The sequence below is a fragment of the Oryza glaberrima genome, chromosome 5 (assembly GCF_000147395.1).
Source record: "Oryza glaberrima chromosome 5, OglaRS2, whole genome shotgun sequence".
Lineage (NCBI taxonomy): Eukaryota > Viridiplantae > Streptophyta > Magnoliopsida > Poales > Poaceae > Oryza > Oryza glaberrima.
The window spans coordinates 23,827,174-23,843,059 of record NC_068330.1 but is presented as its reverse complement, the minus strand read 5'-3'; the positions used below and the strand labels follow the sequence as shown (position 1 = coordinate 23,843,059).

Below are 15,886 nucleotides of genomic sequence, written 5' to 3'. Positions count from 1 at the left end.
GTAGGCCATTAATTCTGCAATCGTAGTAATTTCACACACAAACAGCAGAGCAATGCAAGAATCCATAGGACAGAATTAAAAATCAGTACAGCACCAAAATAACATAACATAACACAACCACATGCGTCTCACTCAGAATTGTCTTGACATTCTTATTACCATGTGAGGACGCAGAACCGAAACGGACTCGCGATAAGTCTCCACCTCTCTAGGACTCTCTAAGATGCTAGAGAGTGGAATGCTAAAGTAATATTACTACCACTAGTCCAGTAATACCAGCACCACGGCAAAACGGGGTAATCCAATCTCATGTAAGCCATAGCAGCAGACCAAAACTTCTTACGCGTCACAGCACCAGATTACCTCTTCAGGTGGAGGATGACCACCGCAACGACGGCCGTGACGGCGGCTCCAGCGGCGGCAGCTGCCATCAGCCCGTGATAACCTACCTCCGCTTCCTTAGATGGCGCCGCGGGAGCAGCAGCCTCATCCTCATCCTCTGCATCGGCGGGGGCAGCGGATGCCTTCAGAGCCTTGATCTCCTCCTCGAGGGCCGCCACCTCCTTCTGCACGCCCTTCAGCTCGGCGTCGAGGTCCGCGCCCCTGCGCCGCTCGGCCTCGTGGTTGGACTTCTCGGCGGCGAGGAGCTCCTTCACGCGCTTGATTTCGTCGCGGAGCGAGGCCGCCTCCCCCTCGGAGGCGGCGACGGCGTGCTCGGCGGTGGCGATGTCCTCCCTGGCCTGCGACACGATCCCCTCGAGGCGGTACGCCTCCGCGCCGAGGAACCGGTTCTCGTGCTCCACGGCGGCGAGCTTGTCCTCCAGGTCGCGCTTCGCCTCGCGGAGCGCGTCCAACTCGCCCGCGTCGTAGGCCTTGGCGGCGGGGTACGCCCCTCCGCCCCCTCCTCCTCCCCCGCCGTTGGTCAGCGGCTGCTCGAACTCGCCGCCGCCGCCGCCGGCGGTGGGGGAAGCGAACGTCTCGTCTCCATTCTCCATCGGAAACCCTCGCCGCCGCTGTGTGGGTGGAAAAAATGGAAAGGGTTCGGAAAAGCGAAGAGAGAGCGAAGACTTTTCCACGAATATATCGTCTCGCGGAAAGCGATTCCGATCGCACGGCCCAGGAAGGAAGGTCTCGGATTGGACGGCTGAGATGGGCCTTGGGCCGAAAGGAGAAAGGCCCAGATGGGTTGCGTTAAATGGAATAAGTTCACTTTGGGTCCCTCTATTTGTCACCCAGTCTGATTTTCACCCCTGTCTGATTTTCGTCCCTTGATCGTAAAACCGGGTACGACAAATCCCCCAACTTACGAAACCGTTTAAATAAGGTCCATCGGCAGTATTTGATCTCGGTTTTGGCTTAGGTGGCGTGGCTAATTTGACTCGGTCTTCATCTGACGTGGCATTGATGTGACACTTACGTGGCAATTTGATCCCAAAAATGATAAAACATGTGGGACCCACATGTTAGTTTCACACAAACAATAATAAAAATGGTGGGGCCCACGTGGACCTCACTACCCCTTCTCTCTATCCATCCCCTCTCTCCATCCTCTCTCTTCCTCTTCCACCTGTCATCCTCACTATCCCTCTCTCTATCCTCTCTCTCCCTCTTCTGTCTCTCCAGCCGGAGCGGCGGGGAAGAGTGGCGGTGGCCGGAATGGGGCGGGTGGAGCAGGCAGCGCGGTGCATTCGTGGACCCCGCCACGGTGACCGCGCCGGCCGCTGGGGGGCACCAGGGGGCGCCGTCTAGAAGCTCTGGGGCGACGCCGATGAAGTCGTGCTCCTCGCCGGCGCCGCCGCCTTCCGCGCGTGCGCTGGCCACGTCCCGCGCCTCCCGGACATGGGCGCGCTCTTCGACTCCATCAGGGGCTCCCTCTCCCCGCACATCGACCATGCCAAGGTGTGCTACAAGCTAAAGCGGCTCAAGGGCAAGTACCTGCACGCGGCGTCCGGCGCATTCGCAAGACCGCACGAACGCCGCGTGCGCGACCTCTACGCGAGCGTGTGGGGCGCCGACCTCGAGGCCCTTGCTGGCGACGACGAACGGACAAAGGGGCCGCCGCCGCCGCCGCCGACCAGCCGCGCACTGTCCTGGACGCCGCCGCCATGCTGCATGTGCTGACTGAGATGCTTGATGAGTACCGGAAGACGGATGGGCGAGCACTGTCCAGTGTGTCCCTGGCTCGAAAAATAACGACAATGCTCTTTCCCGTCGCCTGGCGCGGGGGAGCTGGATCGGGCGCTCCCCCCGTGCCCCCTCCCCCCGTGCGTACTTGGACCCATCTATTTCTCTCTCCCTTTTTTCCACAAAAGATGTTTCACCTAGTGTATTTACAATGTTTCACTATTTATAGATATAATGTTGTAGTGAATTAAAATACTCTTTTGCAAAAAAAAACCCACATATTTTGGAAACTCTTTATTAAGGGAATTTGGTTTATTTTTTGTTCCACAAAAAATGTTTCAGCTAATGTACTCACAATGTTTCACTATGTATAGATCTAATGTTGCACTGCACGAAACATTTCATTGCAACAAAAAAACCACATATTTTGGAAACCCCCTATTAAGAGAATTTGGTTTATTTTTTGTTCCACCGAAAAATGTTTCACCTAGTGTACTCACAATGTTTCACTATGTATAGATCTAATGTTGCAGTGAACTGAAACATTCTTTCGCTATTTGCTGAAACATTATTTTTATATAAGGTGAAACAACACCCGATTTAAATGAGTGAAACATTTTCGATCTACTTAGTAAAACAATTCCGATATACCTGGTGGAACATCGTGCAACATTTAAAAATAATTCAATAATAAGCTAAATATTTTTTCGTCGGAATATATCCATGTGTGGTCTTATTTTGAAGATTTAATTGCATTTAAGAGATAAATCAGTTTAAAGTAATTTTACACGTAAATCGGGCGTTGACGTCATGCTGACGTAAGTGCCCGATTTTACTCCCTCCCGATTGGGCGCCCGACTGGGAGTCATCTCCGAAAAATAACTCTCCGCTAAAAACAACTTGTCCAGAAAAAGAGGGGTTGTCACTGCTAGGGACAGAGGAAGCAAGATTCATCGAGAGCAAGTGGAGGAGGCAGCTTGATTCAGAGATACAAACGCAGATGCGGTGACATGATCTGGCCAAGGAGGTCTACGCCTTGCTCATGGACGCCATCAAAGCCCTCGGGCCTTAGCTCGGGTATGACTGTCATCTACACAAGTAACTTATCCAAACTCTGCCATTTCCTTCCTAGTCCAACTTCTCGCTGGAGAATTCGTTAACGCATTGCTCGTTCGTTCAATTACAGTAGAATTTATACAAGCTATTACTTGGCAATTGATTGTTCTTGCTGACTGTTGGGGTATTTTTACCAAAAAGGATAACACAATCGTGTGTCTGTCGTCTGTTCACAAAGTAGCAAAGAAGTTATTTTTCTCCATCAGCACACCACACTATCATGCTTCACCCGCCGGAGTGGGGTGCGGAAGGAGCGGTGGCGGCCGGAGTGGGGCGGGTGGAGCAGGCCGCGCGGCGCCCCTCTGCTCTACCTGCCGCTCAGCTCTGTCAACGCCCCTCTACGCCGCCTGCCGCCGCTTGCCATTCTCAGGGGAGAGAGAGGGGGGATAGAGAGAACAGGGAGAGAGGATAGAGAGAGAGGGGATGGATAGAGTGAAGGGGTAGTGAGGATGACGGGTGGGGTCCACGTGGGCCCCACTTTTTTTATTATTGTGTGTGTCAAACTGACATGTGGGTCCCATAGGTTTTGTTGTTTCTCGGATCGAATTGCCATGTGAGTGCCACATCAAATGAAGACCGAGTCAAATTAGTCACGTAGGCGCCACCTAAGCCAAAACCGGGGTCAAATACTGCCGAGGGACCTTATTTAAACGGTTTCGTAAGTTGGGGGACTTGTTGTACATGGTTTTATGATCAAGGACGAAAATCAGACTAGACGACAAATAGAGAGACCCAAAGCAAACTTTTTCTTCGTTAAATCCACGGGGGAGGAGAGAGAAAAATGAGGTCAAGTTTGCTGTCCTCTCTCTGCCCCTAGTCTCCGGAGGCCATCTCCGTTGAAGTGTATTTTAAGGCTGTGTTTCATTTTGCCATGTCTAGAAACATATTGTTAAATGTATAGGTATCTTATCTGAAGACAAATCAAAAGCAGATCCATGAAAATAATCATATCAATATGCATGCAAGGACATGTGACATTTGTCTGTAAAAAATAAGTACATTGTCTATAAAAATAAGCGAACAACTTCCACGCAAGAGTTAGAATAGAACATGAAGTTGATCGACGCAAGCGTCAGTATATAAGAAGCATCAATACATAATTTAAGGAGTGAGTCTATGGTCTGCTGAACACATACAAGGGTACGATGTTCTCTAGTCCAAAGCAAAAAAACACATGTCGGATGCACTCCCATCTTGTTCTTGTTGTAAGCTTGGTAAAATAGGATGTCTGCTTGATGTATAATGTATTGCTAGAACGTTTCGTCGACATCGATACTAGCTCTCAATGGCATCCGCAAGAGCATATTCATTGAGCTTGAGAGGATCTTGAATGTGCTTCCGCTACTGGTGCCCTTCTCTAATTAAGAAACCATGCATGAAGAATTAGCATTAACTTCATGTGCATTACTAGCTAGTACTATCTAGATATATCTCATCTAGTAGTAAGATATTATCTAGCTAGAACGCAGTAGCCATTAAGCCAATACAAATTCTTACCGCCTTTTTACATTCGGGGCAACCTTGTAAATCCTATTATAACCCATTTTATTTTTTCAAGCTCATAATTATTATTATGCGAGATTGATCATAACGTCTTGGCAAGGAATTTCTCGGAATCGTGAACATCTATATATAAAAATTGTTAAAATTCAACAAACATGCATTCAGATATCCAACATTTAGCTTAAAATTTTGCATTGAACACTATGATGGGTAGTGACAAGTTAGAGTTGTTACATTTTTTCCCCCTGAAATTCACCAAACTAGTTTCAAAAATAGATATCTATACAGCTATCCTCACCAAGATTTTATATTTTAGGTTAGTGATGGACGTACAATTTTATAAATGGTGGTACGATAAACTAATTTACTTTTAAAATAATAAATTATCTAATTGTTATACAATATTATCTCTAAAGAAGTATTAAAAACCCAATATATTATAAAAATTAGACTAGAAATAAACTAATTCTTATTTTTATCTCTAGATCCCATTGTAATGTCTTATTGTAATGTATAGACATTTAACTAGTAAATAGAACATCACAACCTACTTGAACAATATATATATATAGAGTATTATAATCATTGGATTCATAATAAGTGTCGATCTCTAAATTTATCCAAATTTTTTTATATGATTATATATCATTCAATATTATTAATCTTTGTAGCTTTCTAGATTATGTTTAACAAACATATCTTTCCACTTCTTAAAAACTAATCAGGTACCCTATATAAAGACAATATCATTAACAAAGATAATAATTACTGTTTACTCATATAAATATATATAATATATATATTACGGAGCACACACACATGAGTTAGCTGCTAATATTTATGTGCAAGTAATAGTGATGGTTGTAGCAATATTATTATAAAAAATAAATAAGAATGAGAAAACGAGAGGAAGATGGAACAATAGAATAATACAAGGTTAAAGTTTTACTTCACACCGTATTACGACGAAGAACAATTTTAATAATATTAGTATATTATCAATTAATGTGAGTATATACCATACCATGGATGTGAGTAACTTTCCCCATGTGTGTTTGAGCTAATGACTAACCTCCTCTTTTTCTTAAGAAGTTCTCCTAACGTGTTTGGTAAAAAATGTTTTGTTTTGAATAAAATAACGAAACAATTTGACTAGATTATTTTTTAGAGAGAATCCATTGTGTGCCGCTGACTTTGTCCTTGTTCTATAATATGGCACTGAGTTTGTTAAGTTATATAATATGCCATCGTATTTTACTTAACCTATATAATATATATCATCGCCGTCCATTTAGACTCCGTTAGTAGTGTATAATTTTGTCCCAGTGACTGAAATATCCCCAGGACAGAAATTCCAAAATTTAGCCGAAAATTCCGAAATATCATATTATAAACAAGACAGAGAAGTTGCCCATCTCAAACTTATGAAGTTTTACAATCTGATATTTGGAATTTTTCATCCCAAGGCTATTTCGGTCATAATGATAAAATTATACAATACTAATGGAAGCTAACTAGACAACGATGGTATGTTATAGAAGTTAAAGAAAAAGTGCGATGGAATATTAAAACTTGATAAACCCAATGATATATTGTAGAACAAAGACAAAATCAGTAGCACATGATGAATTCTCTATATCTTTTATGGTTGTTTATGGTTGTTTAGTTCATCACCTATTTACTATCATGCGACATATTTAGAAAAAAGTTAAATCTTATAGTTTACTATAAGTTCATATCTTTCACATTACTATCGTGCGAACGTCTCGTCTCCGTTCTCCATGGAAACAGGGTTCACAATTCCGATAAAAACCGATCGAATTCCGCGAAATTTCAACGTTTTCACACTCCTCGAAATTAAGTTTCGATTGAAATTTTGAAGGTTAAACGATAGATTTGGTTAAAATTCAATCAAAATTTATCACAAACTGATTAAAATTTATCAAAAACCGTAATATCGATAGGCTCGAAATTTAGTGGTCAAGTGATGGAAAACCCTCGCCGCCGCTGTGCGGTGGAAAAAATGGAAAGGGTTCGGAAAAGCGAACAGAGAGCGAGACTTTTCCGGGAATTTATCCTCTCGCGGAAAGCGATTCCGATCGGACGGCCCAGGAAGGAAGGTCTCGGATCGGACGGCCGAGATGGGCCTTGGGACAGAGGCCCAGATGGGTTGCGTTAAATCCACGGGGGGAGAGGAGAGAGAAAAAGGAGGCGAAGTTCTCTCTCTTCCTCTCGTCGCCGGAGGCCATCGACGCTGAAGTGAAGGGGGGCCTCGCAAGTCGCGATCTCCGGCGAGCGCGCGGGGGAAGATGGTAAGATCGGTGGTCAGATCTTGAAGTTTTGGTTGTGTGGATCTCTGCTGAGTTCTTGCACGGGTTTAAATCCTAGGGTTTTAGAGCATCACGAACAGCATACATACGCATATCGTTCCCAATCTCAGGTTTTGGGGGGATTTTCGTTAAAAACGCAGTCCAACAGATGTATGCCCTGATCTACAAATTCCCAGCTCCGGGAATTTCGTTCTCTATAGCTAGAGAATCGATTTGGCTCCCAATCGTAACATCTCCAGCTCATTCGCACGCAGGAGGCGAAATTTTAGCCATCCGGTTCATCATCTTTGTACCCTCGTCGCCACTGGGTCGTTCGTTCCTCAGTTCCACCACCGGCTGGATCGCCGTCGCTGGTCCGGTGCGCTGTGTCGATTTGGGCAGCCACCACGATTTGGTCCCCGTGTCGGCTTGGTGCTGATTGCTGAATGTTGCTGTTGTGGTGGGGGGTGATGCTTGCATGGGGCTGGGGCTGCTGCTTGCTTGCTTGCTGCCGATGATGATCTGATAAACATATGAGAACCGCTGGAAACTGAAATGTGCTACTATCGCTAAACTGAGAATTGCTTTCATGCTCCATGTTGGTTCTGGAACTGATTGCTGTTGTTGCTGCCTACTTGGCTGCTTGTTGCTGCTTGGAGAGGAGAGGGAGTGGAGGAGCCGTTGCCATCCCTAGGAGGAGGTGGGGGTTGGATCAATCTGCCGGCGTGCGCGTGGAGAGGGGCAACGAGGAGAGGGTCGACGGAGGGGCCGGCGTGCGCGTGGAGAGGGCAACAAGGAGAGGGTCGACGGAGGGGCGAGGCCCAAAGGTGCGGCTATCGGGTCACACCGGCGATCGTGGTCGAGCAGCTGAGCTTGATCTCGCGGGAGGGAGGGGGTGAAAACAAAATTTTTGTTAGAAGTACATAGGCCCCTTTTAGTTTTTAGGAAGTTGATTTTAGCTAGTCTTTTGGAGCAATGAAAATTTTAACACCTTAAATTCTATTTAGGATTCGCATAATCAAAATTTTGGGGATGAAATTTTGGGATGCTGTTGGTGATGTATTACAGGTAACAGTTTGTTTGTTCCCCGAAAAGTTTGGGGTTCAACTGAACCCCCATGTCCCAAGTTGGATCCACCCCTGTTGTATGTGTTGTTCTGTTGCAACATGCCAACTCACATTCAGGAGTTGCATTTGTGGTTGGCTCCTTGCTTCATGTGGTGTTGCACATGAATCATTTTTTAAAAAATCACACATGGTTTTACACCTTTTTGTATGAACTGTAAAGTATCTATCTACCACTACTAGATCTCGCTACCTTACAACCTTTTTCTGTATTTTTTTTTGGTTAACTCCTTGATGTACTCATGAAAACTGTCCTTGCTCCTATCAGAGAAAGATGCCCATACTTTGATTTGTAGTTGCTTGTTTTGAATAATTTTCGTTCACTGTTGCACCTTATGTTCTCAAGCACACTAGCTTGTGATATCAGCATGGTACTTCCTTCCTCCTGGCTGCAGTATTCTATGACAGTTTCTTATGTTGTTCATAATTACTTGCTCTAGCGTCCCATTGTAACGTGGTAGGGTAAGAGCTTTAGGATTTGGTGAAATAAATCTACTGCTTCCTCCGTTTCACAATGTAAGTCATTCTAGCATTTCCCACATTCATATTGATGTTGATGAATCTAGATAGATATATCTATCTAGATTCATCAACATCAATATGAATATGGGAAATGTTAGAATGACTTACATTGTGAAACGGAGGGAGTATGTTTTAAATTCATCTCCCATGCAGTAATATATATTCACAGAAAATATTTTTTTGGCTCTTTCCATATAAATGATTAATCTCTCATTTATGTTTTACAATTTAACCCTTCTAGTCTTCCAGAAAGTTAGAAGTCCCAATTTTCTGTATAGACTAAACATCTTTTTAACAAATGCTTCCTCTATCCCATAATATAAGGCGTGGTCGAAGTTGGCACGGTCTCCAAAACTAATCTTTAGCTTATAATTCTAATATACTATAAGATTTGTAGCAACAAAATTATAACCATATGAAAGTAAATTTAAATCTCAATCTAATGACATAATTTTTAACAAATAAAATTCATTTCATATTATACTACTGTGAATGTTGGTCAAATGTTTTAAAGGTTGAATCTTGAAATGCGTGCGCGCCTTATATTATGGGATGGAGGGAGTACATGTTTTAGGTGTCTTGCTAAATATTAAATATAGATACAAAGATTATATTATCTGCACTCCAAATATTCGTCTTAGACAACATTTCAGTTTATGTAAGAGGAAGCAATAGTTCAATGCTATCCATAAAGGCATTGTTCTGCCGTATAACTTCTCCTGATGGAACTATAAACTCTTATTGCTAGGCTGACCCAGAGTTGGAAGCTATCAGGCAGAGGAGAATGCAAGAGCTAATGGCACAGCGTGGTGCGGTAAGCCTGTGGTTCATGGTGAAAAGTTGAAGCTGCCACAGCAATGTCCTGTTCTCTTGGCTGACTTTGATGTACTATTGTCCTTTAGGCAAATCCGCAAAACGCTGGGCAACAAAAGGCTCAAGAAGATGCAAAGCAGTATGCTCTATTTGTCAACCATGTTTATCCATAATATGAAACTAATCTGTGTTATGTTATGTTGTGTAAAACTATGTGCAGAATTTCATTAGTTTCATTTAATTCTTAACCAGGGAAGCTGAGGAACGGCGGCAGATGATGCTTGCTCAGATTTTATCTTCTGAAGCTAGAGAAAGGCGTAAGTTCTATTTGTTGATGTCATTTTTGTTGAACATTTGAAGTTATTTTTAGATCGTTTACAGAGTTAAAGTCAGTTTTTTAGAGGATACAGCCTTGTAGGGAATAATGGAGGTCCATGTCTTTTTCCACAGTGCCAATGTGCCATGTACTTGTTCTCAACAGCAGTTTAGTGTATATATGCTTAGTGTCCTATCACGATACTTCTGAAAGCACCAAAGTGATTGATTGAGATAATTTACCAATGTGGCTATCTGCAACTTGAAGTTAGGGATCATCCTTATTCTATTAGGAGCCATTTTATTTGTTTCCTTGTTTTCAATGATGATAACAAATTAGGAAAAATATTGGGATTTAATCCAGATAAAAGTGTGAATGCTGTTTGTGCTGACTTGGGGTTGCCAGATGGTTTGCAATGTTGAATTACAGGGAAATCTGTGAACCTCCTCCTCAAACAAGTATATGCAGTAAACTAACAAAATTATGCATCTTGAATTGTATTTTTGTTGAGTATTGGTACTGTGGCAGTAGGCTGGACCAAACTGGCAAACAATTGCATGGATATATAATGCATAGTTTGCTTATCAGAATCAAATGTTCTGAATAAGGATGATTCTATGAAAAAGTCATACCTTTAATCTCAATTGAGGTGACACATATTAAGGTTCTATAATAATGTATTTTTTTTACTCTGTGGAGTTTTCAGTCTCCCGCATAGCTTTGGTCAAACCTGATAAAGCAAGAGGGGTGGAGGATGTTCTTCTGAGAGCTGCTCAGTCCGGTGGAATATCTGAAAAGGTAATAGAGGCGGTTAGCATAATCTTTGCTGTGTCAAGAGACTCAGAAGAAAGGTTTATCTGGAGGCTGACTTTCTTTGGGGGGAATTTCCTGGCTTTCAGGTGTCTGAAGAAAGGCTTATCTCACTTCTGGAGCAAATCAATACCCACACTAGCAAACAGACGAAAGTTACGGTATGATAAACGTGGAAGCTTCTATCAGTTTTTGACGTACCATGTGCACTTAACTAAACAAACCTACCATGCTTCCAACAGTGGTTTTGGGTAGCTTCACTGCAACTAATTTAGTTTGGTTTGTAAAGATTCTCGTTTGTTGTGATCCTTTCCAAGTCACTGATTGTACATCATCAAAAAAAGGAAGAGAAAATGATGCTAATATAGGCTAGTCTGTTAAGGGAAAGCATCCAATACACAACTGATTCTTTTTACTATGTTTTATTTCACAGATTCAGAGGCGCCGGAGCGTCCTTGACGACGATGACTAGCTGCATGTGTGTTTGTGTGTACGATGAGCTGGTGGAGTCTGCCGTAGCGCAGAACTACTTGCTAAAAATGATGATTATCAAACGCTATATCAACAACCATCAAAACTTGAGCGACTATTTGATGGATATTTGGCCGTATATGAATTAATTCGAGTTTGTTTTGGCTTGTTCCATTGATGATATTCAAACTTTTGACTGCTCCGAAGTGTGTATCCATCATATCATGAGTATCTTAGTTGCTCCTGTCTGATGTTTTGTCGGTAGATGAATTCCTGTAGCGGGGGCAAATCCAGGCCCCAAGCAAGCTAGGCGAGGTCTGGGGCCTGGGATAAAAGGTCCATTGAAAACCTTGATTTTTCACCAAGTAAACTTATCTTAGGCCTAAAAGGGACAATTTTGTTTATACCCCTACTTTAATATCTAATATTAATTTTACCCCTTACTTTTTAGGGTTTTTATTTTTACCCTCACTTTTTTTGAATTGAACACTTGTTTTGCCCCTACTTTAGTTGGTGAAGTTAACGGTGTTAAGTAATTGACAAAATGACATTTATACCCTCGCATTAATGTTCATTAATTGTGTTTTTTTGTCCTTATTTTATGCATGAAGCTTTAGAACTTTATTTTTGTGAGTATATTTAAAATTAAATGAAGCACATTGACTAAGTTCTATCAAAATGCTGAAATGAATTTTATCAATGTATAAAATAGGGACAAAACATAATTAATGTACATACATGAGAGGGTATAAATGTCATTTTATCAATTACTTAATACCGTTAACTTCACCATCCAAAGTAGAGGCAAAACAAACATTCAGTTAAACATTCAGTTAAAAAAGTGAGGGTAAAAACGATAACTCTAAAAATAGGGGTAAAATTAATATTAGACATCAAAGTAGAGGTAGAAATGAAATTGCCCCAAACTTTTATGGGGCGGTTCTAACTCATATATCGGGGCACCAAGTGTGTCAGTAGTAATCAAATCTATCTTCTCGAAGGTCTTCTTTTTCTGACCAATAGTTAACATGGACAGACGTTAACTATATCAAATGATGGACAAATATTGATAGATTACAGTTAATGGGCGCTCTCAGCTTATCTAAGATTCGTTTGTCTGTACTCATTATCATATATTATGAACTCGGATGTTCGATTGGTAGGCCTAACTTTTGGCTGCAAGCTATAATTAATTAGTGGACTCTAAACAAAGACACGTCGTCAATTAAAAGTCAAGGATCGTCGTATGACATGGAGTACTAGGACAGTTTTTCAAAACTCGTCTCGAGTTGAATCTGTTGATTAATTATTACTAGTATATACTTATAATTTATATATAACCGGTAATATGCTAATGGCAAGCACGGATAATTAGTTAAAAATAATTAGTAGTGCTAGAGCTATACCATATCGGCAGATTTTTGTGAACCACTCCCTTCTGAATTCTTATGGTTGTTAGCCTTTCGTTGTTACAGGGTTTGGTTAATTTATGTGCTTTGTTCATTATATAAGTACACTACAGCGCATGATTGCTGTTTATGATTTTATTTTTCCCCCCTGGATCCTGTTTTGTATCGGTTAGAGCTTTTTCCGGCTAGAAACTGTCCGGCCTTGAATGGGCCTGGGCAGATAGAGAAACAGTTTTTTGCAAGGATTATGATGCTGTGTAATTATAATTTAAATACTACTCCATTACAAGTGTCCTGTTGTTTATGAATATTACGTATATACGGGTGGACTTTCAATAGAAATTCAATGAGATCGGTGATATATTATTAATTTCCGTTTCTTAGAGCATATGTTAGGAGACACGTTCACGGAGTGTGAGTAGTTGCATGTGCGTATGTTTCTACCATGTAATTGAAAAAAAAAACTCATTGTTAATTAATTAGGGTCCAAATATACACGACAGAGTGTATTACAACCAGACCGATGAATTCAACAGCTTGAGTAGCTACCAACATGCATGCAACTAGGGATGGCAATCGGGCGCGACGGGTACGGGTAGTGCCTACCCATACTCGTGCCCATAAGATTATTTTTGCCCGTGGGTATACCCATTGCTACATGACGGGTAAGGATGGTTGCCCATGCCCATCGCCCGCGGGCGCCTTGTGCCCGTGGGGGTGCCCGTTTACCCGCCACAACAAAAGTAGTGGAACAAAAAGTCTACAAGCTTCTAAGTTCGATATCGAACTTAAAACATCAAATATTCTCTGCCTCGGTGTGGTGTCTCTCCTCTGACGGCGATAGAGTAAGAGGGAGAGATAATAAGGGAAATAAAAGGGAAACCGTAGAAAACAAAGAACGTGGCTTATGTATTCTAGTGGATTTTGCTTCTAGCCTACATGTAAGTTAGATTTCGCGGGTAAACGGGCAAAGCGGGCATGGGTAGTGATTACCCATACCCATGCCCATTTACCCATCGGGCATAGCTTTTAACCCAATAAAATACCCATGGGTATAAAATGGAGAACAAACCTAATCCTAATAGGGTTTTTACCCACGGGTAAACGGGCAAACGGGCACAATTGCCATCCCTAAATGCAACTGTCTGATCTCGTTTACTCAGCTAGGCTTACAACTACACCGTATACTAATACAAATACAATAATACATACTACACAGTTGGTATACGTTAATTAATACGTACTTGCCTTTCTTCAGCATGCGTACAAATCAAATATACGTATAATTCTCGGATCTCTCGTATCTTCTTGTCGGTCTCGATGGATATCAGGCTCCGAGTTCGCCGACCATGTATTCGACGGCGTCGCGGATCACGCGGATTAGCAAACCGGCCATGTCGTCGTCCGCCGGCAGCCGGCGGGGAGGACGATCGGTGCGTCGACGGTGGGTGTTAGGCGGCGGGTTTCCCATCGGCGGCGGCGGCGGAGCGAGCTGCCGCGGCCGGTCGCCCCGCGACACGCCGCCGGAGAGCGGCTGCACCGAGGTGTTCGGGTCAGGCGGCGGCGGGGGAGCAGGCCACTGCCTCCCCGACACGCCGCCATCGTCGTCGGAGATCATCAGCGGCCTCGTCGACGATCTCCCGGCCGACGACGACGACACGCCGCCGGAGAGCGGCCCCACATGGCCACCTGGACCAGGTGGCGGCGGACCGCGTCCTGGCGGCCTCCTCAGCACGCCGCCGCCGCCGCCGCCGGCGAGCGGCGTCACCCGGCCATGCGGACGAGGCGACGGCGGGGCGTAGCCCGACCTGCCGCCCTCGACCTCGACGGCTCCTCCGACGACCACGCCGTCGCTCGGCAACATCAGCGGCGGCAGCACGTGCAGACGCCGTGCTTCGAGCAGCGGAGCGAGGAGGACGACGGGAAGCAGCAGCAGCAACAGCTTTGGAGAAGACGAAGACGAACCCGCCATGGCGGGAAGGAGAAACGATGAATCGATCGATCGAGAATTCTGAGATGATGTTGCAAGCGGCAGCGCGCGCGACGAACGACATGGCCGCGTAGCTCTTATATATGTAGGCAAAGATTAGAATTGCTTATGACGGCTAGAAAGTTGACAAGTCAACTGTATCTTCTTAATCTATAAAATGCTATGTGACGGTATCCCATTTAAACGGAACGATACTACTAAGCTATTATCTAATATGATATCTGTTAGATATCGATTTATAACTATTTAAACTGAATAATATCTTTAAGTGATACATATCTATTGATTTTTATATATCAGGCGATATTTCTAAGATATTATCCCGTTCAAATACTATAGTAGCATTTTCAAAAAGAATCTAGGATATTACTAGTTAATATTTAACTTGAAAAGAACACGAATAGCATTGTATAAATGTGTGTAAATTGTTGCTGCAAATAGCTAGCTGTTGGAACCGCTACCGGGCGAAGATTTTCGCTACGAGCTAAGGTTGCGGTCAAAGTTGACCATTGAACAGACAACTAGCAACCGCGACAGACAACAACCAACGCGTGAGTCAAAACAACTTTTGTTCACGGAGAGAAACCGTGATGGCAACGTGGAGCGCGGCCGAGTGTGTTTGGCTGCCTGGGCCTTTCATACTTGTGCTGTTTTTCTCTTTTTTTTTTCTTTTCCTTGCTAATTAGCTTAGATAAATTGTAGTACTAATAGATTTGGATGTCTCTTATTTTAGGGGCTTGATCAAGTGCACACCCTGGCACCTATCAGGGGGTATGATCCTGATGTGCGGCACACCTTTCTTCGTTTTATACTGTAAATATGTAAATCGTTTTAGTTTTATTCTAAATCAAATAATATATTTTGTATCTATTTAATATTTTTATTTTCGATGTATCGATGATGTCAAACCATCCAACGCTCATCTGTCAGCGTCTCTGGTACCGTGGAATATATATATATATTCTAGAAAAATTTGATAAGATGGGTTACTACTCCCCACCTAGTGTAGTACGTGATAGATTACTTCACAAGCATATAAGATCTATAACTTTAAAAAATATTGATTGTGTTTAATTTTTTTTAAACTTGTATAAGTTGGATTTTTAAATTACATGTTTGTGAGGGTGATATATCACATATTAATACATCTTCTCAATTTTTTAATTTTTTCATAACTATTTAAATGGCATAAAAACAAAAAAGGAATGTTTGCTCAAGACTTTAAAATCCACTGCCACATGTTATTTCTATTAATATCATACAAAATTCTAGCAGCAACATGTGGGATTTCATCTATTTTTTTTCTTGATGCTTTATGGATCCGTGGTGCAAAAAGTATCCCGTGTCGTCCCCTGTAACTAATGTTTGAAATTTCAATT

The 15,886-nt window shown here is 42.8% G+C and overlaps 2 protein-coding genes and 2 pseudogenes across 2 annotated transcripts; 2 read left to right on the top strand and 2 right to left on the bottom strand.

Moving 5' to 3' along the window:
- Position 1: 1 nt before the first annotated feature.
- On the bottom strand, positions 2-1,067 carry LOC127775189 (uncharacterized). Its single transcript, XM_052301508.1, has one exon. The coding sequence runs from the start codon at positions 993-995 to the stop codon at positions 360-362; it is 636 nt and encodes a 211-aa protein (XP_052157468.1). The 5' UTR covers positions 996-1,067; the 3' UTR covers positions 2-359.
- A 589-nt stretch (positions 1,068-1,656) lies between these two features.
- Positions 1,657-3,196, top strand: LOC127774288 (uncharacterized; annotated as a pseudogene).
- A 3,745-nt stretch (positions 3,197-6,941) lies between these two features.
- Positions 6,942-11,357, top strand: LOC127772562 (uncharacterized). The gene is made up of 7 exons (XM_052298498.1): positions 6,942-7,055; positions 9,447-9,512; positions 9,601-9,650; positions 9,764-9,828; positions 10,534-10,625; positions 10,727-10,798; positions 11,071-11,357. Exons 1-7 carry the CDS (start codon positions 7,053-7,055, stop codon positions 11,107-11,109), a joined length of 387 nt encoding a protein of 128 aa, XP_052154458.1. The 5' UTR covers positions 6,942-7,052; the 3' UTR covers positions 11,110-11,357.
- Positions 11,358-13,693: 2,336 nt separating this feature from the next.
- Positions 13,694-14,571, bottom strand: LOC127774707 (formin-like protein 5; annotated as a pseudogene).
- Positions 14,572-15,886: the final 1,315 nt, after the last annotated feature.